Here is a 25221-nt window from a genome sequence, read left to right as displayed (position 1 = left end):
GGTCTCACAAAGTGCTGGGATTACAGGCATGAGCCACTGTACCCGGTCTTAATTTTTGTATTTTTAGTAGAGACACGGTTTCACCGTGTTGGCCAGGCTGGTCTTGAACTCCTGACCTCAAGTGATCCGCCCCCCTCGGCCTCCCAAATTGCTGCGATTACAGGCATGAGCCACCACGCCTGGCCCTCAAATTCTAATTTTAAAAGTCCAGAAGGATTTTGACTGGATTGCGTTTGCTGTTAAATCGCATTTAGGCAGTGACACCATCATACCCCTCAGTCCTCCCCCTTGGGAGCACGGTGTATCTCTCCATTTGGTTTTTTTATTTATTTAAGAATTTAAACCTGGGCTATGGTGGTAAGAGTGTCAAATCCTGACCTGTAAACACCCTGGGAAGTTAGGTTTATTTATTTATTTATTTATTTTTATTTTTATTTTTTTTGAGACGGAGTCGCGCTCTGTCTCCCAGGCTGGAGTGCAGTGGTTTGATCTCAGCTCACTGCAAGCTCCGCCTCCTGGGTTCACGCCATTATCTTGCCTCAGCCTCCCGAGTAGCTGGGACTACAGGCGCCCGCCACCACGCCTGGCTAATTTTTTGTATTTTTAGTAGAGACAGGGTTTCACTGTGTTAGCCAGGATGGTCTCGATCTCCTGACCCTCGTGATCCACCCGCCTCGGATTCCCAAAGTGCTGGGATTACAGGCATGAGCCACGGCGCCTGGCCAGGTTTATTTTTTTTTAATGTTCAGGCAAGTTTAAAATGGCCTGAAGTAGAATTGTAGAGTTCAGGCCGGGTGCAGTGGCTCATGCCTGTAATCCCAGCACTTTAGGAAACGGAGGCGGGAGCATCACTTGAACCCGGGAGTTTGAGACCAGCCTGGACAACATAGTAAGACCCCATCTCTAAAGAAGTTAGCTAGATGTGCTGGTGTGTGTGTAATCCCAGCTACTTGGGAGGCTGGGGTGGGAGGATCACTTGAGCTCAGGAGTTCAAGGTGGCAGTGAGCTGTGATTGCATCACTGTACTGCAACCTGGGCCACAAGTGAGGCCCTGTGACTTAACAAAACATCAGAATGCAAGGCATACACATTTATAAAGTCTTTGACCTCATGTCTAATGGTTCTCCCAAAAGCCTCCAGTTAGTGCCGGTGCTGGCGTGTGGAGGGCTGACTCTTGGCGCGATGCCTGTGCAGGTGCTCCTGTTTCACAGTTTTCCTCAAGTGTTCTCCGTGCTCATTGTCACTTCATAGCTGTGGCAGACACTGGACTACAGCTGCAGCGCCTTGCAGAATGAGTCTTCCCTGCCCTGATAGGAAGGCGCTAGGGCAACTCGTCTGGAGGGGCCGTGTTTTGATTCTGAACTTAGAGAACAGTGGGGGGCTTTCCTGGCACAGTGGCCAGCAGAGCTGTCCGTCCGCTGGCAGAGAAGAGGATCTTGAGTAGTGGTTCTCAAGTCTTCATACTCCACGTAGCCCCTAGGGAGCCCAGGAGACTGCTCCTTCCTGCCCTCCCACTCCGGACATCAGTCCCATTCAGAGCAGGTTGATGTGTGGTTGAGGAATCTGTGTTTTACCCTAACCTCTCCTTGTACCCTCTCCACGATCCCTATCCGGACAGCTGTGGACCATAGACGGGGTCCGGTTATGATCTGATCTATCAGCCTCTGTGACTGGTGGAAGGCATGCTTATTTTGAATATTGTTCAACTGATGTGAAGTTTTTTAGTTGCTGCTTAAAAGAAGTAAGAATATTCATGTAAAATACCTGTTAGATCCTTAATAATGAAAGTAGTGTAGGTTTTGCTTTTGTAAGTTACGAATGATTGCAGAATGAAAGCATTCGCTTAATGGTGGTTTGGCAGGTCAGGCTCTGAGTGCTATGTGGCCAGATTGTCATGGGCTAGTGTAGCTGGGGATGGTACAGGGGACTGAAGGGCGCAGGCGGCCTGTTGATTTCATGGGCTGGGCTGCGGTGTGTGGCATCCTGGTGCAGTGCTGCTGCTGCCCGTAATTGGGCTTGGGGGTTCACACACTATGTGGCCGCTGCTGAGAGAGGATTACTCTGGCTGTTTTTCCTCTGTCATTTTTTTTTTTTAAACTGATCTAAAAGGAAAGGTCAGGAGATTCAGCCACAACGAAGACGGTTTTTGCCCTTTCTGGGGAAGATTGCTGTGGCAGGCCTCGTGCAGAGCACGTGGGAATCCCCGTGGGGTGGGCTTGTGGCAGGCCTCGTGCAGAGCACGTGGGAATCCCCGTGGGGTGGGCTTGTGGCAGGCCTCGTGCAGAGCACGTGGGAATCCCCGTGGGGTGGGCTTGTGGCAGGCCTCGTGCAGAGCACGTGGGAATCCCCGTGGGGTGGGCTTGTGGCAGGCCTCGTGCAGAGCACGTGGGAATCCCCGTGGGGTGGGCTTGTGGCAGGCCTCGTGCAGAGCACGTGGGAATCCCCGTGGGGTGGGCTTGTGGCAGGCCTCGTGCAGAGCACGTGGGAATCCCCGTGGGGTGGGCTTACGTCTTTTGAGAAGTCCAGGAAGAGCATCAGGAAACTGAAGAGACGTTGCTACCGTGACGCAGCCCTGCACTGCGCATTGCTTTTTTAGTGAATATTTTTTACTTCTGTGGGGGAGTTGGTTTTTCAGCCGAGGGTGTGAAGTTGGCGGGAATTAAATATTGGCAGAGGCGCACGGAGTCTGGATTCAGTATCTGGAGTAGTCAGTCTCTTCCTTGGCTTTTAAGGGTTTTCTTGTAGGAAGGCATAATAGAGTCCCTCCTGTTATCTGGTCATTTTTAACAGCGATGCATATTTTGGGATGCTGATAATCTGATTTGAGTTGGGTTAATGTATAGTAATGGTCCCCAACCTTTTCGGCACCAGGGACTGGTTTCATGGAAGACAATTTTTCCACCGCTGGTGGGGAGGGGTGACGGTTTCAGGATGAAACTGTTCCACCTCAGATCATCAGGCATTAGATTCTCCTAAGGAGCTCACAACCTAGTTTCCGCAACCTGGATCTATGGTGTGTGCATCTCACAACAGGGTTCTCACTCCTGTGAGAGTCTAATGCTGCTGCTGCTTTGACAGGAGGTGCGCTCAGCCTTTGATGCCTGCTGGCCCCCTCACCTCCTGCTGTGCGACCTGATTCCTAACAGGCCATGGACCTCCAACTGGCAGGCAGCAGGGCGCCTGGGCCTCTGTCCAGGCCAGCACTGGCTGGCTGCCTTCTGCTGGGTGTTGGTTGGTTGGCTGGTGGGTGTTTTTGTAGCACATTGGTTGACAGGTGGATACTTTGCAACAGTCTCTCATTGTCTTCTCCATTCTAGCAACAGACAGGACATCATGTGGATACTTTGTAACAGTCTCTCATCTTCTCCATTCTAGCAACAGACACATATACTTGACGTCATAATGGTTTGGAAATGAGGGGGGAAATGGCAATGCTGACGTCAAGACCAAAACTCAGGTGCGGGAGCATCCGTGCCTCGTTGGAGGGCTGCGTGTGGCCAGCGCTAGCAGCTATTTTGAGATCTCTTCAGTCTCTTCCTCGAGTGGGAGTTGCCTGCAAAGCTGCCCTGTTGCGACTTTGCAGCATAGATCTCTGTACTGTTTCTTATTTTTGTTTCTGTGTGTTTGTTTTAAATGTGTGCGCGCTCATGTGAGTTTGAAGGGAGTTAGATGCAACAGCAGGAGCTGTGCTCAGGGCAGTGGTGTTAATTATGGAGGGCGTGGGAAGGGCTGGGAAGAGGAGGGGGTTGTAAGACTCCCCTTTTCCCTCGCATGTAAACAGATGCTGGTGACTGAAAGTCTGTCTGCGGTTATTGGCAAGAGTGACTGGAAACTGTGAAACACTAAAAACACCAGCATCTGGTGTTTGCAGAGCATTTTCCTTTGACGAAGGTGTGTCCTGGTGGAGATGGGTCACAGCTGGGGGTGCAGGCAGCTCCCAGGAAGGTGGGAGCCACCCTCCGCTGGGCTGGGAGGGAGAGAGGCCCTGTTGCCCAGTCCAGCCTGGATCCTCCCAGCATTAGGCTCTGGAGCAGGAGGGGAGGCGGCTGCTCCTGGGAACCCCCAAAGTAGGGTTTCCCCTCTCCCCACCCCCACAACCTGTCAATCTCCCGTTGTGCCGCTCAGCCCTGGGCCTCTGGGATAGGGAGCAGAGCGGAGCCGGTGGTCCCCTCGGGATGCACACATGTCGGGTGGGATCACTGGAGCTCTCTCATTTCCCTCCTCAGTCACGGTGGGCCTGCCCTGCCCGCTGAGCTTGCTGGCTTTGAAGATTCAGAGTTTGGTTAGGTCGGCTTGCCACACATCACAGCCAGCGTTTCTCCAGGCACTTGCCACCTTCTCTTCCTGTCCCCTGGAGAAGCTGCAGGGGGTTGGGGGAGATTCGTCTCCCTCCATTGATTTCTGGGCCAGTGCCCTCTGAGGGATGATCTGTGACTCACACACCACAGATGGAGGCCAGGCCACTTTAGGACCCCGCCCGATAGGTGTTTCATAACAGCTTTCTCTGAGATGTGATTCATATACCATCAAATCACCGTTTAAAATGTGTCATTCAGTGGTCTTTAGCATATTCACAGAATTGCGCAACCAGCACCATGATCTAAAGTTAGTGCATTTTCATCCCCCAGAAAGAAAAACCATCTTTTTAGCAGTCACCCCACCATCCCCGGTCCCTGCTGTCTGTGTCTGTGGATCTGCCTCTTCTGGGTATTTCATAAAAGCGGAATCAAAACACGTGGCCTCTGTGACGGGCTCTTCTTTCTGCGTGGTGCTGTCAGGACGTGCCTTCTTTCCACGTGGTGCTGTCAGGACATGTCCTGCTGTTGCGAGTATCAGCACTTCACTCCCGTGGCCAGATGAGGTGCTGGTGTGTGGATGGATGAGGTGCTGGAGTGTGGATGGATGAGGTGCTGGAGTGTGGATGGATGAGGTGCTGGAGTATGGATGGATGAGGTGCTGGTGTGTGGATGGATGAGGTGCTGGTGTGTGGATGGATGAGGTGCTGGAGTGTGGATGGATGAGGTGCTGGTGTGTGGATGGATGAGGTGCTGGTGTGTGGATGGATGAGGTGCTGGTGTGTGGATGGATGAGGTGCTGGTGTGTGGATGGATGAGGTGCTGGTGTGTGGATGGATGAGGTGCTGGTGTGTGGATGGATGAGGTGCTGGAGTGTGGATGGATGAGGTGCTGGAGTGTGGATGGATGAGGTGCTGGAGTGTGGATGGATGAGGTGCTGGAGTGTGGATGGATGAGGTGCTGGTGTGTGGATGGATGAGGTGCTGGTGTGTGGATGGATGAGGTGCTGGTGTGTGGATGGATGAGGTGCTGGTGTGTGGATGGATGAGGTGCTGGTGTGTGGATGGATGAGGTGCTGGTGTGTGGATGGATGAGGTGCTGGAGTGTGGATGGATGAGGTGCTGGTGTGTGGATGGATGAGGTGCTGGAGTGTGGATGGATGAGGTGCTGGAGTGTGGATGGATGAGGTGCTGGAGTGTGGATGGATGAGGTGCTGGTGTGGATGGATGAGGTGCTGGAGTGTGGATGGATGAGGTGCTGGAGTGTGGATGGATGAGGTGCTGGAGTGTGGATGGATGAGGTGCTGGAGTGTGGATGGATGAGGTGCTGGAGTGTGGATGGATGAGGTGCTGGAGTGTGGATGGATGAGGTGCTGGAGTGTGGATGGATGAGGTGCTGGAGTGTGGATGGATGAGGTGCTGGAGTGTGGATGGATGAGGTGCTGGTGTGTGGATGGATGAGGTGCTGGTGTGTGGATGGATGAGGTGCTGGTGTGTGGATGGAGCACGTTTTGGTTTTCTGTTGGGCACTTGGGTTGTTTCCACTTTTCTGCTATTGCAGTGTTGCTGTGAACGTTCACGGACAGTGCATACATCTTTGTATGCACCGGAGCACTTGGGAGATGATCGGTACTGTTTGGTTGGATGAAGATGTAGATGTGTGTGTGTGTGTGCGCGCGTCCGTGTGTGCGCAGGCATACGCACTGTTTTGTCCTGACGTGAGGAAGGGTCCTCATTTGGTCCTCAGCTAAAGCTGCATCTGAGTGAAAGTCAGTTTCCTGGAGAAGGCTCCTCGGCAGGATGATTCCGTTATTTTACGATTCTGTAGTGAAGGACGGCAACGAGTTAGCTAACAGTGACTGGCCTCTGAGAATCTCAGGTGTGAAGTACAGGTCACCATAGGAATGGACACGCCCTGCTCTGCCCTCTGGGTGGTGGGTTGCGTTGCATGGTCTGAAGCTCTCTGACTCCACAGTAACCTGGGTTCTATCGACAGCAAACAGCAGTAGCTCATGAAGGCAGAACCTGCCCTGCTGGAAGACCGGGGTGTGTATGGATTCCCCGTTGTGCAGTTTGCTGATGGATGATCGTTTGTATCTGTGATAGGACGGAGGTAGGACCCACATGTACTTAGAGAGACTGGGCTGGGCGCAGTGGTTCACACCTGTAATCCCAGCACTTTGGGAGGCCGAGGCAGGCGGATCACTTGAGGTCAGGAGTTCAAGACCACCTTGACCAACATGGTGAAACGCCATCTCTACAAAAATACCGAAAAATATTAGCCAGGCGTGATGGTGGGCACCTGTAATTCCAGCTACTGGGGAGACTTAGGTGGAATAATTGCTTGAACCCGGGAGGTGGAGGTAGCAGTGAGCTGAGATCGTGCCATTGCGCTCCAGCCTGGGTGACAGAGCGAGACTGTCTCAAAAAAAAAAAAAAAAAGGACTGATTTGTAGAGAAACCGGGAAGGTGAGCTGGAGTGCGGTGGTGTGATTTTGGCTCACTGCAACCTCCGCCTCCTGAGTTCAAGTGATTCTCTTGCCTCAGCTTTCCAAGTAGCTGGGATTACAGGTGCGCACCACCACACTTGGCTAATTTTTCTATTTTTAGGAGAGTCGGGGTTTCACCATGTTGGCCAGGCTGGTCTTCAACTCCTGACTTCAAGTGATCTGGCTGCTTTGGCCTCCCAAAGTGCTGGGATTACAGGCGTGAGCCACCACCCCTGGCCTAGGGTAAGTGGTTTTTGAGCCATAGGTTTATTTTGGTGCTGAGGCCTCTAACTTCATGTGATGTCATTTAGTGTCTTAATCAGTGTTGACAGCCAGAACACCTTGGTTCAAATTCTGGCTGTGCCACTGACTGCTTTCCTGGGTATCCTGACTTGTAAGTCTTGGTTTTCTTATCTGTTTTTTTTTTTTTTTTTTGTCGCCCAGGCTGGAGTACAGTGGCGCCATCTCGGCTCACTGCAGCCTCTGCCTCCTGGGTTCAAGCAATTCTCCTGCCTCAGCCTCCCAGGTGCCTACCACCATGCCTGGCTAATTTTATATTTTTAATAAGAGGCAGGGTTTTACCATGTTGGCCAGGCTGGTCTCAAACTCCTGACCTCAGGTGATCCACCCACCTCTGCCTCCCAAAGTGCTGGGATTACAGGCGTGAGCCACCACGCCCGGCCGATTTTCTTGTCTGTAAAATGAGAATAAAGGTAATATCTGCACCACGAGTTTGCTGTGAGGATAAATGCACGTAAAAGGACTTTGCCTGGCATAGAATAAACACAAATGGTGGTTTTTCTCTGAGTAGTAATCATTAAGATGAGACAAGGGTGTGGTTTATAAGTTGCCTGAATTCTGGAGATGGCTACTAATCATGCCACACAACGTGATTAAGTGCCCTGTCTTTACACTATCATTTGTTATTTGATGGACTTGATACTCGGAAAAGCAGGGCGAAGCTTCCAAGGCATGTGTTTGAAATGGAAGGGGAGGTGCATGCACATGGCTCTCCCTGGCTGCGCTGTAACTGCTCTTGAAAGACAGGGGCTCTCTAGTCTGAGGATGAGCCACTAGACTGAGTTTCCTCAGCCCCTGTCACCCAGGCTCTCAGGGATCTGGCAGGAATTGCTCCTTTGCTCAGCAGATGTCTCTAGGCTGCCGGTGCAGCAGTGGTCCTGCCGTTGGGCTGCCTCACGATGTTTCTGTCCACGACGGACCATACATACAGTGGTGGTCCCCTAAGATGATCAGACTGTGTTTTTACTTCCCTTTTGTGTGTTGAGACATCTACTTGCCATTGTGTTACAGTGGCTTAGAGTATCTGGGACAGTACTGTGCTGTCCAGGTTTGTAGCCTAGGAGCAGTGGGCTCTCCCGACAGTGCAGGCGTGTGGCAGGCTGTGCCTTCCAGAAGTGTATGCGTGCACTCGGACAGCACAATGACAAGGTCGCCTAATGATGTGTTGTTTCCCAGAACCCGTCTCTGTCATTAAGCAGTGCGTGACTATATGTTGTATAATTTTGTAAGGTGTAGACTGTAAAGTCACTCAGAGAAGCGTTTGCATGCAGAGTGCTTAACTCACAGAAGCGTTTGCATACAGAGTGTTTAATTCTGACTGTACCCTAAGCATGTAGAGTTTTCTGTAAATGTCACCGCAGCGGCCCAGTCGAGGGGCCTGGTGGTGACACTGCCTGGCAGCTCGCCCTGCTTGGAGCTCCATCCTGCACGCAGCTGCTGAGCCTCGAGGCAGCCGCCACCACGACATTCCCCTGTATTTTGTGCTGTCCATAGGCCTCTGGCTGAGGAGGACATGTGGATTTTTTAAGACTTCGTATTTAGGAATGACAGCAGTTTTGAAAAGCCTGTTGGGGTTTCAAATATAAGTGGCCTTTTATAGTAGCTTTATTTTTCTAAAGAGGGACGTGGAATCTTTTTATAGAAAATTTTCCCTTTTTAGGTAGAAAACACAGTGATATTTGGCTACTGCCACAAAAAGTTAATTGAGTCCGTTGTGTCAGCCAGAGGATGAGACTCTGGTGGGGTTCCCATGCAGGCAGTGAAAGGAGGCCCCGCCCCAGCGCAGTTAGGGCAGCGGGGGGCGCCCCATCTATGGGGCTGCCGCAGGCCCCAGGCCTGTGTTCCCTTGCTGGTTGGGGACGGCAGTGGCAGCGCTCGGTTCTCCTCTGTCATTTTTTGAAGCGGACTTGGATGCAGACACACTGGTTTAGGTTTTTTTTTTTCTTTTTTTTTTTTTTTGAGACGGAGTCTCGCTGTGTTGCCCAGGCTGGAGTGCAGTGGTGCGATCTCTGCTCACTGCAAGCTCCACCTCCCGGGTTCACGCCATTCTCCTGCCTCAGCCTCCTGAGTAGCTGGGACTACAGGCGCCTGCCACCATGCCTGGCTAATTTTTTTGTGGTGTTAGTAGAGACGGGGTTTCAGCACTGGTTTAGTTTTGAATGAAGGTCTGATCCTCAGATTGTTCTTATAAAGTAATCCATCAGGAAATTCGTCAGGAGGGGGAGGGGCGTCGGGCAATTCGTCAGGAGGGGGAGGGGCGTCAGGCAATTCGCCAGGAGTGGGAGGGGCATCGGGAAATTTGCCAGGAGGGGGAGGGGCGTCAGGAAATTCGTCAGGAGGGGGAGGGGCGTTCTTTTCTTGCTCTGCATGTGTGGGGTTTTCTTCTCAATTGACTCTCATGTGTAGTGTGTCCGCTGGATGGTGCTGTCCCCTGCGGTGCCCAGCCCGGAGGGGATGGAGCTGCTGTGGAGACTTTGGAACTGTGAAGTGAGGCCAGCTTGCAGGACTCCAAAGAAACTTAGTGAGCTGAGATCCTGCTGGGTATCAGTATGTGTGGAGTCCACCCCAAAGGCTCATGCCAACTCCGGGTTGGATTAATAGAATTGGTGTCTAGAAAAAGGAACTGGTTGCTTCTGGTTGACATTCCATGGAGGGGTGTGGTTGTCATTTTCAGTGATACATTGAAAGGGGTGCTGATACGATTGAGGGTGCTAGAGGAGAGAAGCTGGTGGGATCCCGCGTTTGAGCATTGAGAACCGAATTCGCTCCAGCTTGGAGCAGGCGAAGACTCCTGGCAGTCACCCTGATGATGTGGTGAATTATCTCTGAACTTCAGTAAACTTGGATTAGATCACTCAAGCTTCCTTTTACGTTTGAGATTCCATGTCTCGATTTTTTTTTTTTTTTTTTTTTTCCTTGAGACGGAGTCTTGCTCTGTCGCCCAGACTGGAGTGCAGTGGCGCAGTCTCGGCTCACTGCAGCTCCCACCTCCTGGGTTCAAGCAATTCTCCTGCCTCAGCCTCCTGAGTAGCTGGCATTACAGGTGCCTCCACGACGCCAAGCTAATTACTGTATTTTTAGTATAGAAAGGGTTTCACCATGTTGGTGAGGCTGGTCTTGAACTCCTGACCTCGTGATCCGCCCACCTTGGCCTCCCAAAGTGCTGGAATGACAGGCATGAGCCACCGCGCCTGGCCCTCTTGTGTTTTTTAGGGTACCTGCCCATTTCTGGGCTTTTACATAAAACCCTGTAAGTGGGTTTTGGGGACAGCTGTGTAACATGCACAAAAAATAAATGGAGGAAGAATGCATTATCTAAATAGGCACTGACTTGCGTGATTGAAGCTGTAACCATCCTTTGCAGCCCAGAGTTGCTGTGACCTGTGTGGAGAGGTGGGAGGGCCAGGCAGAGAGTGGGTGTGAAAGCCACGGAGGATCCCAGGGAGTGGATTCCTAAGTAGGAGGCGCGAGGCAGGTCATCAGTGAGGATCCCAGGGAGTGGCTGCCGTGACTGTGCCCAGCAACCCTCCTTAAGGCCCTGCGCTGGTGCCTGCAGCTCTAGGAGATTTCCTGGGTAGTCACAGCACACGCACCCTTTGAGCCTGATGTTGCAGCCTAAAGCCATTCCTGTGTGCCCCGCCTCCTCTGTGCCTGGGCGCCCTGCACATCTGTGGCAGGCGTAAGCACCTCTGCGAGCTTTCTGAGCACCTGCTGCCCCAGCGCCTCCTCACCACCCCTCTCTGTTTTGTTGCTCCTCTCTCTGGTTGTGAAAGTCACGCCTGCTCACTGGAGGACTGCTGGGAGATGCAGGAAACGATTAAGACAAGAAAACCACTGAGAACCACCCATGTAGAAGCTGGGATAGGATTTGCTTTGCACCTGCCTTTTCACCTGTAGAAGCTGGGATAGGATTTGCTTTGCACTTGCCTTTTCACCTGTAGAAGCTGGGATAGGATTTGCTTTGCACCTGCCTTTTCACCTATAGAAGCTGGGATAGGATTTGCTTTGCACCTGCCTTTTCACCTGTAGAAGCTGGGATAGGATTTGCTTTGCACCTGCCTTTTCACCCGTAGAAGCTGGGATAGGATTTGCTTTGCACCTGCCTTTTCACCTGTAGAAGCTGGGATAGGATTTGCTTTGCACCTGCCTTTTCACCCATAGAAGCTGGGATAGGATTTGCTTTGTACCTGCCTTTTCACCTGTAGAAGCTGGGATAGGATTTGCTTTGCACCTGCCTTTTCACCTATAGAAGCTGGGATAGGATTTGCTTTGCACCTGCCTTTTCACCTATAGAAGCTGGGATAGGATTTGCTTTGGACCTGCCTTTTCACTTGCTGTTTTTCGAGCATTTTCCAGTGACATGCAGTATTTTAAAGAATCTAATTCTTAAACATCTTTGTCAAGTTGATAGAATAAAATGGTATCTCTGCTTTATTTGAAATTCTTTGATTACTAGGGAGGTTGATTATAGTTTTGTTTTTATTATTTGTGTGTATTTTTAAGATTTTAATTTTGCTTTTTGTATTTTTTTATTGCCATGTATTTTTATATCAGTTTTATTGAGACATAATTACAATAAAATTCAATAAAATGCATGCCTTTTAGGTGTACACTTAGATGAGTGTTAAGAAATATACACACCCGACTGGACGCGGTGGCTCATGCCTGTAATCCCAGCACTTTGGGAGGCCGAGGCAGGCAGATCACCTGAGGTCAGGAGTTCGAGACCAGCTTGACCAATATGTTGAAACCCCATCTCTACTAAAAATACAAAAATCAGCTGGTCGTGGTAGCAGGCACCTGTAATCCCAGCTACTTGGGAGGCTGAGACAGGAGATTCGCTTGAATCCTGGAGGCGGAGGTTGCAGTGAGCCAAGATTGCGCCATTGCACTCCAGCCTGGGCAAGAATGAAACTCTGTCTCAAAAAAAAAAAAAGAAAAAAAAGAAATATGCACACTTATGTAATTAGCACCACAGACAAGATGTAGGCCCTTCTTGTCACCCCAGAGAGCTGTAGTTGGTCCCCTCCCAGCTCCTGCCCCGAGCAGCCATCCTGGGCCTAAGACAGATCTCACCTTTAAGACGCTCGTGTGCATGGAGTCCAGCAGAACCTGCCTTCCTTCAGCGAGATGTTTTTAAGATTCATTCGAATTGCTGTGTGCATCAGTAAACGATTCCCTTTTGTTTCTGAGAAGTCCTTCCCCATGTGGGGAGCACCACATGCTGTTCATTCACCCACTGAGGGACAGCTCGGCTGCTGGTGGTGACACAAGAGCGTGTATAAACGTGTGCCTGTCCGTCTGTGTGGACTGGTGTTTTCCTTTCTCTTGAGTCCATGTCTTATGTCAGATTGCTAAGCTGTGCGCTAAGTTTATGTTTCACCGTTGTTTCACTGTGTTACGTTTTCACCGGTGCCATGGCTCCAGCAGCCCCATGTCCTCGCCAGCACTTGATGTTGTCTTGATCTCGGGTGCCCAGCCATGTGTGGTAGGAGGTCACTGTGGACTTGGCATATGTTTCCCTGACCACTCATGATGTTGGGCATCTTTTCCTTTTTTCATTGGCCATTTTCCATCTTTTTTTCCCCCATTTTTCTGTCTTACGAACTTTCTGATCAAATCTTTTGCCTATATTTTTATTGGGTCATTTATCTTACTATTAAGATAGAATTCTGGGCCGGGCGCAGTGGCTCATGCCTGTAATCTCAGCACTTTGGGAGGCTGAGTCGGGCAGATCACTTGAGGTCAGGAGTTCGAGACCAGCCTGGCCAACATGGTGAAACCCCATCTCTACTAGAAATACAAAAAATCAGCCGGGTGTGGTGGTGCACGCTTGTAATTCCAGCTACTCAGTAGGCTGAGGCAGGAGAACCGCTTGAACTTCGGAGGCAAAGGTTGCAGTGAGCCGAGATCTGGCCACTGAACTCCAGCCTGGGAGACAGAGGGAGACTCCATCTCAAAAAAAAAAAAAAAAAAAAAAAAAGAATTCTGTATATATTCTGGATGCAAGTCATTTGTCAGTCATGTGTTTCAAGATATTTCTCTCAGTCTGTTGTTTGTCTTTTTATTTTGTAATGGTGTATTCTTGAAGCTTTTTGTTTTGGCGGAGTCCAGTTTATAATGTTCTATCTAGGAAATCTTTATGCAGCCCAAGGTCTTGGAGATGTTCTCCTGTTTTATTCCTGAGGTTTGAGCTTAGCCAGCTGGGCTCTTAGCAGGATGGTTTTGGTAGCTCATGGATCAGATTAAATGGTATTTAATTTGTGAGCAGTAAGTGCTCACAAAACAGAAATCATTGTAAAAATTGGGTTTTGTTTGTTGTCGTCGTCTTTAGAGCAACCAGAAATTAAGCAGGTTGATAGTGTCTTTTTGTTTGTTTCATTTTAGATCAACAGGCGGTCCTTCGGGTCGGAGTGGACATCGGATGGTGGCCTGGAAGAGACAATTGATCCTTTTTGGTGGCTTCCATGAAAGTACACGGTTGGTACCAAGAACGGAAAAATCTTTCTCTCCTGAAGCATTAAGGAGTGGGCTTTTTATAGAAAGAGCGTTCTGAATACACAAGAAAGACGCACCCATCCTCCCAAATCCAGCTTCATGAGCTTTGGGCAGCCACACAGGGCCTTGCCCTCCAAAGGGCCTCACACCGGGCCTCACACTGGCTTCATGCTGTATTCCTATTGAAATTCTTCACCATTGTTGAACAAGGGACCCCACATTTTAATTTTACACCAGGTCCTGCAAATGATGTGGCTAGTTCTATCTAAAATGGGGTTTTGGCTGGGCATGGTGCCTCAGGCCTATAAGCCCAGCACTTTGGGAGGCTGAGGCGGGTGGATCACTTGAGCTCAAGAGTTCGAAACCAGCCTGGCCAACGTGGTGAAACCCTGTCTCAACTAAAAATACAAAAATTGGGCAGGCGTGGTGGCAGGTGCCTGTAATCCCAGCTACTCAGGAGGCTGAGGCAGGAGAATCGCTTGAACCCAGGAGATGGAGGTTGCAGTGAGTTGAGATCATGCCACTGAACTCCAGCCTGGGTGACAAAGTGAGACTTTGTTTGAAAAAATAAATAAATAAATAAAATGGGATTCTCAAACCTTAGCCTGGTTCAGAATACCCTAGAGGGCTGGTTAGAGTGCTGATCGCAGCTCTGACTCAGAGGCCTGGAGTGAGGCCCAAGAATCTGCATTTTAACAAGCTCCCAGGTGATGTTGACTTTGCTGGCCAGGGGACTTCACTTTGAGAGCCACGCGTCTGTAATCACTTCAAAACACTCCTGTCCGGGAGAGCAGTGATAGCACGCTCTCCACAGCGATGCCGGAAGAGGCCTGCGGTTCTCTTTTGATGTCACGTGGGTGTTCGTGCAGCTGGCATGGCTGCCCAGGGTGAGCTGCGGGCTCTCTCATTGTTTTAGGCCTGTTATCTGCTCACATATCTTCTTGAGCTTACTTAGTTCAGTCCAGAAAAGCAAGACACAGGGGAGCTGGTTATCCCTGTTTCTGTCATAAGTGCAGTAGTGTTCTGAGTGAAGTGTCGCAGACTCTGCAACCCTGGTGAAGGCCATCTTTGAAGGCTTTCTGCTGGCCTCGTGGTGTCGGAGACAGTGGCTGTCTGTATCTCCGGGGCCTCATTTGAAGCCCTCTTTCTCTACTGGTCCCTCAGGAACCAGCATGGCAATTGATTGATGTGAAGGTGCCACTCACACCTACATGGTGAGTCCAGTTGCACCCTCTCGTGATTCTTGATCCATCATGATTAGTCTGTACAGCCTCCCAAAGGGCTGGGATTACAGGCGTGAGCCACCGCGCCCAGCCAGGTTTCAGATTTTCTTCACTGATATAGTCTCATTAATTTTGTGAATTCGGGGGGAAAAGGGATCCAAATTCTTAAATACTTTTCAAGGGGGAAAGATTTAAAAATGTAATTCAAACTAAAAAGTATTTAAGGCTGGGTACAGTGGCTCACATGTGTAATCTCAGCACTTTGGTAGGCTGAGGTGGGTGGATCACTTGAGGCCAGAAGTTTGAGACCAGCCTGGCCAACATGGCAAAAACTCATCTCTACTAAAAAATACAAAAAATTAGCCAGGTGTGGTGGTGCACACCTTTAGTCCCAGGCACTCGGGAGGCTGAGACAAGAGAATCGCTTGAACTGGGGAGGCGGATGTTGAAGTGAGCTGCATGCCCAGCTAATTTTTGTATTTTTAGTAGAGACGGGGTTTCACTATGTTGGCCAGGCTGGTCTCGAACTCCTGTCCTCATGATCCACATGCCTCAGCCTCCCAAAGTGCTGTGATTATAGGCTTGAGCCCCCGCGCCTAGCCTTATGTTCATTCTTAAAATTTATTTTAAAACAAATAATTGTCAGAATGCACACATAAGTTTGTCAGAGCATTAATTCATTACCTACTATGTGTACGACAGTGAGATTGTACAGCCCCTTCCTCCTTTGAACTTACAGGTTATAAATCAAATCATGCTTCATGTTTGTTTTAACTTGCAACCATTTTAAAATCAGAACTTTTTTCAAAGCTCTTGTTATCTTGTTTAAAATTATTCAAATACCAACTTTGAGTTTTCCTTAAACTCTATTCTGCATTTATAGAGAAAATATTCTGTATTTATCTTACGTGCAAAGTAGAATCTTTGTACTAAAAATCTGCGACGTGAAATCTGAAAAAAACAGTGGTCTGTAGCAGTCTTTTAAAGATTACACGCTTCCACATTTCCACATTCCTCAGATTCTATCTATATTAAGAGCCATCGTCCTGCGAAGGATGTGGTCAGTCTGAGTTGCAGTCAGCAAGGTCAGGTTACCTTTCTTTCTTCTTTTTTTGAGACAGAATCTCACTTGATCGCCCAGGCTAGAGTGCAGTGGCGCGATCTCAGCTCACTGCAGCCTCCACCTCCTAGGTTCAAACTATTCTCGTGCCTCAGCCTCCTGAGTAGCTGGGATTATAGGCACCCGCCCCCATGCTTGGCTAATTTTTTGTATTTTTAGTAGAGACAAGGTTTCACCATATTGGCCAGGCTGTTTTTGAACTCCTGGCCTCAAGTGATCTACCTGCCTCAGACTCCCAAAGTGCTGGGATTACAGGTGTGAGCCACTGTGCCCAGGCTGTTTATCTTAAGACCAGATGTGGCAGCTGGTGCTGGGTAAACGCCCTGTGACTTTTCCTGCTTCACACAAAACAGGAACAAACAGGAGAAAACCGGGCACTTGAGACTTGGGCTAGAGCTGCTTGCTCTTCCATGCTTTCTTTCCTTAAAAAATCAGTTTGGCTCTCCTTTTTGAGTAGCTGGAGAGCAGCCCCTTACCCTTTCACGATTATTCTGTCAAAGTTCCACATTAGGACAGGACGTTCTGGGTGCGCCTCCGAGTCTCCCCATGCCTCCAGCAAAGCTGCCACTTCCCTGTTCAGCCCAGTCTGCCTGCTGGGTCCGGCAGGCACTGAGCAGGGCAAGGCTGCGGGGCCTCCTTGCCGCGCTGTGATTTCGGGCACAGAGGGTCGGCTTCTGTGGTCTTCAGTTTCCCTGGAGCGCCCAGTCCCCTCACTCACCCCTCCAGTCCACTGTGGGGCCTTACCGCCCTTGCTGCCAGGCTGCTCACACCTCCGTTCTGATCATCCCTTTGGAGGCGCCATTCACTGCTGCCCTTACGGTTGCACACCTAATAACCTATTGGAATTGTCTCTGATTGTGTTAACTGTGTAAGAAAACGCAGTATGGCTTTTAGATTAAATTCCTCTGCCTCTGTGGGCCAGCATTATTTCCGGTTTTCAAATGCAAACTCACACGTGCTTGTGGTCCTTTCATATAAATTCAAACTTGAATTAAACAGGTGACTTGGTAAAAATGTTGCCCTGTCTCCAGGTAGACTGCGTCAAGATTGAGTCTGAGGAGACCTGACTGGCCTCTCTGGCCCGTTGCAGGGAAAGTGCCCACATTTCTGTGTTGATTGTTGTGTTGGTGTAAGAGCAGAGGAGAAAAATGGTTTGAGTTTTTCCCCAAACAGTAGGAAATTGACCTTTAATTTAAATCAGTTCAGTTTTTAATGTCAGGGCTTTTCCCAGTGTTACGGACCCTGACAGCTGGTGTTCTTCTAACCAGGGATTACATCTACTACAACGACGTGTATGCCTTTAATCTGGACACCTTCACATGGAGCAAGCTGTCCCCGTCAGGGACGGGGCCCACACCCAGATCAGGCTGCCAGATGTCCGTCACTCCCCAGGGCGGCATCGTCGTCTATGGGGGCTACTCGAAACAGGTAAGGCGGGGGGTGGGGAGACGGGCGAGGCTTGGCGTGGGGAGACGGGCGAGGCGCGGGGTGGGGAGACGGGCGAGGCGCGGGGTGGGGAGACGGGCGAGGCGCGGCGTGGGGAGACGGGCGAGGCGCGGCGTGGGGAGACGGGTGAGTTGCGGCATGGGAAAACAGGCGCTGCTGTCTGTGGTCTCTTCAGTTTCATGAACATTGAAACTCTCACATGGGATTACTCATTGGTTGAATATAAACAGTTGTTTGTATTGAATTAGAAATAGAGATAGTGTTAATCGGCTCCTCTGTGAACTTGGTGCCGTGTTAGGGCCCTGTTCTGTTCTCCACACCCCTGTCAGCAGTGCAGTGTGAGCGATTCTGTGTTCTGAGGGTCTCCTTCCTGCACCATGGACGCTCACTACTGTGTAGTATTCTCTGTGGAATGAAATTCTCCTCGCTCCTGTTGATGGGCTTGTTTCTTTGGTAACCTGAGAACAGTGCTGACAGGAATGTTCTCGCGCCCACCCCGGAGCCTCCTGCTCTTGGGGCGTGTGCTCTGCACGTGTACTGGCATCTGTTCGTGGAATGTGTGTTCCTCACACGTACCCGGGCCTGCTGCTCATGGAATGTGTGCTCCTCACATGTGCCTGCTGCTCGTGGGGCGTGTGCTCCACAGAGGCGGCTGGCACAGGCTCTGTCCTCGGCACTCAAGTGTTCCTGTTGCTTCACTCCCATTTCACACTCTGCCAACCTTTACATTTCTGTGAATCTGAGAGGTACGAAGTAGTATCTCACTGTAGGGTTTTTTTAAATCCTTTGTATTTTGAAAATTTTCAACCACAGCTAACTTTTGAAAGAATTTTACGGGGAACACCTGTATACTCCTCCTAGATCCTGCTATTAAGATTTTGCTATGCTTAGGCCGGGCGCGGTGGCTTACGCCTGTAATCCCAGCACTTTGGGAGGCCGAGGCGGGCGGCTCACGAGGTCAAGAGATCGAGACCATCCTGGCTAACACTGTGAAACCCCATCTCTACTAAAAATACAAAAAATTAGCCAGGCGTGGTGACAGGCGCCTATAGTTGGTGGTAATTTCTTATGCCTCATTTACCCACAGTGAGGGGACACATTTTTACAAGTGCACGCACCATGTCACCCACACCCTGATCCTGCCGTGCCCTTCCCACTCGGCCCCGCTGCCCGCCCTCCCCTCTGCCCAGAGGTGACGCTGCTCTGATTTTCCCACCGTAATAGATCTGCCTGTCCTGGAGATTCTGCTAAACACAGTCACCCAGATGTGGGGCCAGTCTTCTTTCCCTCAGCTTTTCAGACCCACGTGTTGCATGTTTCTGTTCATTGCTGCTTCGTGCTGAAGTGTTCCATTATATGACTGTCCCACAGTTTGTGGTTCTGTTTTTCGTTGATGGACACCTGGGCTGTTTCCGTTCTTCAGAAGACACAGCCTTTGGAAGCAGCTGTGACTAAAGCTGCTATGAGCATGTCCATACGGATCTTTTGAGTGGCTGCGTGTGTTGGTTTCTCTTGGGTAAATAGATATGTGGAGTGGAACTGCTGGGCCCTGGGGTGGGTGTGGGTGTGGGTGTTATTTAATAAGGAATGGTCAGCTCTCTTCCCAAAGCAGTGGCCGGTTCCACTTGTGCTGGAAATGTTGGGGAGTTCCAGTTGCCCCCTGTTCATACCAGCTCCAATGGCGTCAGTCTTTCTGTTTTTAGCTACTCTGGTGGATGTGTGGTACCTCGTGGTTTTAATTCTCATTTCTCTCATGACTGCTGGTGTTGAGTGCTTTTCATGAGCTTGTCTTTCCTGAAGTGTGTGTTCATGTCTTCTGCTATATTTAATGGGCTGTAGTTTTTGTTAGTGAGTTGCAGAAGGTGACATTCTGGACACCAGTTCTTTTCAGGTGTGTGGATTACAAATACCCTCCCAGTAGTGGCTTGGCTGGTCACCTTCCGAAGTGTTTGTTGATGAGAAGCTTTGAGTTTTGATAAAATCTAATTTATTACGTTTTTCTTCTGTGATTATTGCGGTGATACAGGAAGACCTTGTTTAGCTTCAGTAACAAAGATTTTCTTTTATTTTTCTCTAAAAATGATATGGTTTCACAGTTAGTCCTGAGATCTGCACGGAACTAATTCTCAAGAGCAGCATTAGGTGAGTGTTGAGGCTGTTTCCCCCGTGTAGATACTCACTTATCTCAGCAGCATCTGTTGGAAAGGCTTTTTAGGCCGAGCACAGTGGCTCACGCCTGTAATCCCAGCACTTTGGGAGGCTGAGTCGGGCGGATCACTCGAGGTCAGGAGTTCGAGATCAGCCTGGCGAACATGGTGAAACCCCGTCTCTACTGAAAAATACAAAAATTAGCCAGGCGTGGTGGGGCGTGCCTGTAATCCCAGCTACTCGGGAGGCTGAGATAGGAGAATCACTTGAACCCGGGAGGCAGAGGTTGCAGTGAGCCAAGATTGTGCTGCTACATTCCAGCCTGGGCAATAGAGCAAGACTCATCTCAAAAAAAAGAAAAAAGAAAAGGCTTTTTATTCTCCATTGAATACCTTAGGAACCTTTGTTGAAAATCACATGCCTGCAGGAACATAGGTCTCTTTCTCCATTCTGATCCACGTTCATTCTGCTGCCCTGGCAATAAAGGATTTCAGCCTTTTAATGGCAGTTGGTCAGAGATTGTACCGAGTTGATCGGAATGACCCGATTTTTTTCTTGGTCATCTTTTGTTCTGCACAGAGAAAATCACCCTATTTTCTGGAGTAGTGGCTGGCATCGGTCAGGCTTGTCTAGATATTCTGGCATGTGGGAGGGCACTGAGAACAGGCTGACTTGGCTGAAAGCCAGGCAGGATGCCCCGGTCTAGTGCTTTCTCCCAGCAGATGTGTCGTAGAGTGCAGCAGGACGGTGAACAGCCAGACCGGCTAAGCTGTATCGCTTTCATCAGAGTCGCGTGTCATTCTCAGCAGCTGCTGTCTGCAGCCACGTGCACCCGCCCTCAGTCTGACGGTGGGTGATCTCAATCCACTTAGTTCAGTAGCTCTTGGCTCTGAGCCTGTGGCATTTGGAATTGCAGTGAAAAGCTTGTCTGTTTGGATTCATGAGGGATTTATCAGAATTAGCGAGAGATTTGAGTTGTGAATGGTTTGGAGTGTAAAAAGTTGGTAGCCTAAGCAGGTGGTCAGCTGCTCCATGGCCGAAGCGGCAGTCTGCAAGAACTGATAGAAACTCAGGTAAGGGTACGTGGCCCGTACCTGAGCTTGGGGCTGGGGGAAGCTCGTGCTTGCTCTAGCGCCATTACACCCCCACCCCCCATGCTCTGTCCTCTTGGCAGGACCCAGCTGTGCTGTGCTGCTGCGCGGCCCAGGCCAGAGAAGACCCCACCCACTGTGGGCACACGCCTCTCCCCCACGCAGGCCCCGTCCATGCTCCCAGGAGGTCCTGCCACCCGCCACCCACCCTCACCTCACATTTCACTGAGCAAGTAGAGGTGGCTTGGAGAGTGCCTGACCCCTGCCCACTGCCATGCACTGCACTCTCCTGCCAGAGCTGGCGCCTCCCCGGGGCCCTCAGGATCACACCACAGTGCAGCAGCTGGAGTGACTTGCAGAGATGCAAGCCAGGCCAGGTCTCCTCCATGCAGAACCCCCATGGTCCTCGTCTCAGCAGGGCGGCCCCAGCTTCCATCCCCCTGCGTGTCCTTGTCCTTCTGCTCACCATCCTCCCTGCTGGTTACAGACTTGGCCATTGTCTCTCAGCCCGGAGAAGAGAGTCTCACAGGGCCAGTCTTCTGTCCACTTGCGTGCCTGGTGCCCGGACAGTGGCGTGCTTGACAGTGTTTGATCAGATGAAGGCATTCTGACCGTGGTTCTGCATGGCAAGGCTCCAGAGTTTGACATGTGAAGAGCTCGGGTTCATGAAGTGGACAGTAGTGCTCAGAGCCTTGACCTTGGGGCTGAACCTGCCCGTAGATTAAGAGGAACTCACAGACACCTGCCCTCCTTCCTCCTCCTGTAACCAGATCCCGTCCCAGGCTCCCTCAGGAGATGCATCTGAGTAGCCTCGGGAGGACTTTAAACACCCTCCAGGCTCTGCGCTGCCACGAAGAACCGGCAGCTTTGGTCAGTATCATAACCACGTTTTATAAATTCCGAGTCAGTCTGGGTCCAGCTAGTGCTTTGACTATGATGACTTGTATCCTAACAAAAGAGATGCAGCGTGTGGGACAGCAGACCCAGCAGCCTTCACGTGTCAAAGACTCAGTCCTTAGACCCAGCAGCATTCACGTGTCAAAGACTCAGTCCTTAGTACGTGCTTCTGGTGTTGTGGGAGCTTCCGGAGAGGGGGAGTTCTCGTTCCTTTAGAGAGTCAGGGAACCAGCACAGCTCTTTGGAAATGGCGTTTGGATGGCGAGGGTGGGGGCGCGACCGTGGAAGGTTTATCACCTGGTGGTCTGTTTCCATGGACACATGGGCAGCCAGGGGCGGAGTCCTGCTGAGGATGGGGCCCTCCTTCCTGCCTGCGTTTTGACCTCAGTTGTCATTGTGCGCCTGGAGGTCAGGAGATAACGTCCATACATAGCCAGGAGAGGGCTGTTCTCTGCACGCCCCACTGTTTCCGCGTGGCCGTGGAGCATGCTGGCAGAGGCCAGAGCGTCCTTTGATTTGCCACTTGGGAGCTGAGCTCCTGGAATACCAGAAGCAGACAGAGTTGTTGCGAGTGTGGACTGTGTGACTCGGGAGATCCCGGCTGACCTCGGAGCCAGAGATCTGTGCCCACCGGGCCCCTGAGCTCCGTGCCCAGCTCTCCCAGGTCACTGGCTGCAGGGTGTCTCAGCTTGTCTCGTGCTGGGGAATTGGGCGCGACAGCGGCTCCTACTCATGTTCCAGTACACACAGACCTGTGGCCACACCTGTTTCTGGGTGTATTTTTTTTTTTTTTTTTGAGACAGAGTCTCGCTCTATCGCCCAGGCTGGAGTGCAGTGGGGCAATCTCGGCTCACTGCAAGCTCCACCCACCGGGTTCACGCCATTCTCCTGCCTCCGGAGTAGGTGGGACTACAGGCGCCTGCCACCACACCTGGCTAATTTTTTATATTTTTAGTAGAGACGGGGTTTCACTGCGTTAGCCAGGATGGTCTCGATCTCCTGACCTTGTGATCCGCCCGTCTCAGCCTCCCAAAGTGCTGGGATTACAGGCGTGAGCCACCATGCCCGGCCTTCTGGGTGTATTTTTTAATGGCGAAGCTGAAAATGTTCAGTCTTGGAAAGTGACAGGTTTCAAGTCTTGGCTGTGGCGGGTTGAGTGGCCGTTGGCCGTTAAGAAGGTGGTCTCGGATGTGGATGGGAAGGTGCCCTGGGGCCCAGCTTCAGGTATGGAAGCAGGCAGGGCCTTGTCCCGGTTCAGACACGCAGAGGGACTTGACCAGGTTCCAGGAGAAAGGACTGAGTGACTGGAGAGGCAGGCATGGTGGGGACCCCGGGTGGCTCTGCAGAAACCATCCCGACAGCAGTGTCCCCAAAGAGGCTGCGGCTGTGGCAGGGCACATGCATGGGCTTCTGGAGCAGCTTCCCTGAAGCAGTTTTCAAAAGGAAGCTGACTAGAAGTCGTGCTGATGGAAGTGATGCTAACCGTAATCGACAGGGTGTTATTTTAGCAGCAGCCCTGCCTAGAGGGGGTGCACGGGTTCATGCTGCTCTCGCGACACGTGGTTGGGCGGGGGTCCTCTCGTCATGGGTCCCTCTCTCCCAAGCCCCGCGAAACGTGAGATGCCTCCCGTGCACTGATGTGGTGCGGCGTCTCCCCAGGGGCGCGGCGGTTCCACAGGGGTTCAGCGTCTCCGCAGGGGCTCATCACCTGTGGTTGTGTGGTGAGGAGGGCACGGTGCGTGCAGTCGCTGCTTGCCCGAGCTGTGCTCTTGATGGGTTGCTGGACCTGCGTCTGGCAAAGGTGGTTTAGGAGTCGTCTTCGGGCGCCTGGATGGACAGTCTCAGTGGTGTGGGAAGGAGCGGCCCCCATGGTTTCTGTGTTCACACACGTCCGCTTGGAACCGACACCCTCTCCCTGCCTGATTGTGATTTCGGTGAACATCAGTGCTGCCGTTAGCACTGTCTTCTCCCAGGACCTGTCGTCTGGCCGTCTCCTCCCACAAACGCTCCCCGGCCTTTATCTACCTACCACTGCACCGCCGGCCCATTCTGTGACCAGGCCTGAGCTGGTGATGGGGTCCTTGGGGCGGCCCTGTGTGTCTTCTCTCCTGATGATTGAAATGGGTCGGCGTCTGAGCCGACAGCCGGGTGAGCCAAAGCGGCTGCATTGAGGACTCACTGCAGGCTAAGCTAAGTGGCCTGTACTTCTGCCGGAGGTGGGGTCTCATCAGGGGATGTGGCTGCAGGCTAAGCTAGGTGGCCTGTACTACATTGTGCGGGAGGTGGGGGCCCGTTGGGACTTGGCGTGTGTGGCCGGTGCGCCTCGAAACGTTCAGGCACAGCTGTGCTGGGCTCTGGGGTCTCAGCCGGATGCTAAGTAATTCCAGAGCCAGCCCTGTTGCGCTCACCCTCCATGTTGACACTTGATCTCTCTCTCAGATGTCTTTGCATTCCAGCAATAATGTATTAGAATGAAGTCTAACTTCTCCAAAAATTCATGCAGATTCTGTTTACTACTTTAGCGTAGCCGAATCGGTTTTTTTTTTTTTTTTTTTTTTTAAGTATTTATTGATCATTCTTGGGTGTTTCTCGGAGAGGGGGATTTGGCTGGGTCATAGGACAATAGTGGAGGGAAGGTCAGCAGATAAATATGTGAACAAGGGTCTCTGGTTTTCCTAGGCAGAGGACCCTGCGGCCTTCCCTGTGTTTGTGTCCCTGGGTACTTGAGATTAGGGAGTGGTGACGACTCTTAACGAGCATGCTGCCTTCAAGCATCTGTTTAACAAAGCACATCTTGCACCACCCTTAATCCATTTAACCCTGAGTGGACACAGCACATGTTTCAGAGAGCATGGGATTGGGGGTAAGGTTATAGATTAACAGCGTCCCAAGGCAGAAGAATTTTTCTTAGTACAGAACAAAATGGAGTCTCCTATGTCTACTTCTTTCTACGCAGACACAGTAACAATCTGATTTCTCTTTCTTTTCCCCACATTTCCCCCTTTTCTATTCGACAAAACCACCATCGTCATCATGGCCTGTTCTCGATGAGCTGTTGGGTACACCTCCCAGACGGGGTGGCGGCCAGGCAGAGGGGCTTCTCACTTCCCAGACGGGGCAGCCGGGCAGAGGTGCCCCCTACCTCCCGGACGGGGCGGCTGCTGGGCGGGGGCTGCCCCCCACCTCCCTCCCAGATGGGGCGGCTGGCCGGGCGGGGCTGCCCCCCACCTCCCTCTCGGATGGGGCGGCTGGGTGGGCGGGGGCTGCCCCCCACCTCCCTCCCAGACAGGGCGGCTGGCCGGGCGGGGGCTGTCCCCCACCTCCCGGACGAGGCAGCTGCCGGGCAGAGACGCTCCTCACTTCCCAGACGGGGCGGCTGCCGGTCGGAGCGGTTCCTGATTTCTCAGACAGGGTGGCCGGGCAGAGACGCTCCTCACCTCCCAGATGGGGTGGCAGTCGGCCAGAGACACTCCTCAGTTCCCAGACGGGGTCGCGGCCGGGCAGAGGCGCTCCTCACATCCCAGACGGGGCGGCGGGGCAGAGGCCCTCCCCACATCTCAGATGATGGGCGGCCGGGCAGAGATGCTCGTCACTTCCCAGACAGTTTGGCGGCCGGGAAGAGGCGCTCCTCACTTCCCAGGCTGGGCAGCCGGGCAGAGGGGATCCTCACATCCCAGACGATGGGCGGCCAGGCAGAGACGCTCCTCACTTCCCA

General features: G+C 51.5%; 1 protein-coding gene across 25 annotated transcripts in view; it reads left to right on the top strand.

Annotated features, from left to right (window-relative positions):
- KLHDC4 (kelch domain containing 4) overlaps positions 1-25221 on the top strand; it is a 76806-nt gene that overhangs the window by 36222 nt on the left and 15363 nt on the right. For 23 of the 25 annotated variants that reach the window (XR_010152681.1, XR_010152680.1, XR_010152682.1 and 20 more), the window contains 2 exons: positions 13471-13563; positions 17193-17352. Coding sequence is in view for 22 of the 25 variants with exons in the window: in XM_063797934.1 (XP_063654004.1) it covers positions 13471-13563; positions 17193-17352 (253 nt within the window). In the remaining 3 variants the exon portion in view is untranslated. Of the gene's footprint in view, positions 1-1124; positions 1195-13470; positions 13564-17192; positions 17353-25221 lie in introns of those variants that run through there. The other 2 variants (XM_063797943.1, XM_024349987.3) reach the window with 1 other exon arrangement.

Source organism: Pan troglodytes, chromosome 18 (assembly GCF_028858775.2).
Source record: "Pan troglodytes isolate AG18354 chromosome 18, NHGRI_mPanTro3-v2.0_pri, whole genome shotgun sequence".
Classification (NCBI taxonomy): Eukaryota; Metazoa; Chordata; class Mammalia; order Primates; family Hominidae; genus Pan; species Pan troglodytes.
This window is presented reverse-complemented; position numbering and strand designations above follow the sequence as displayed.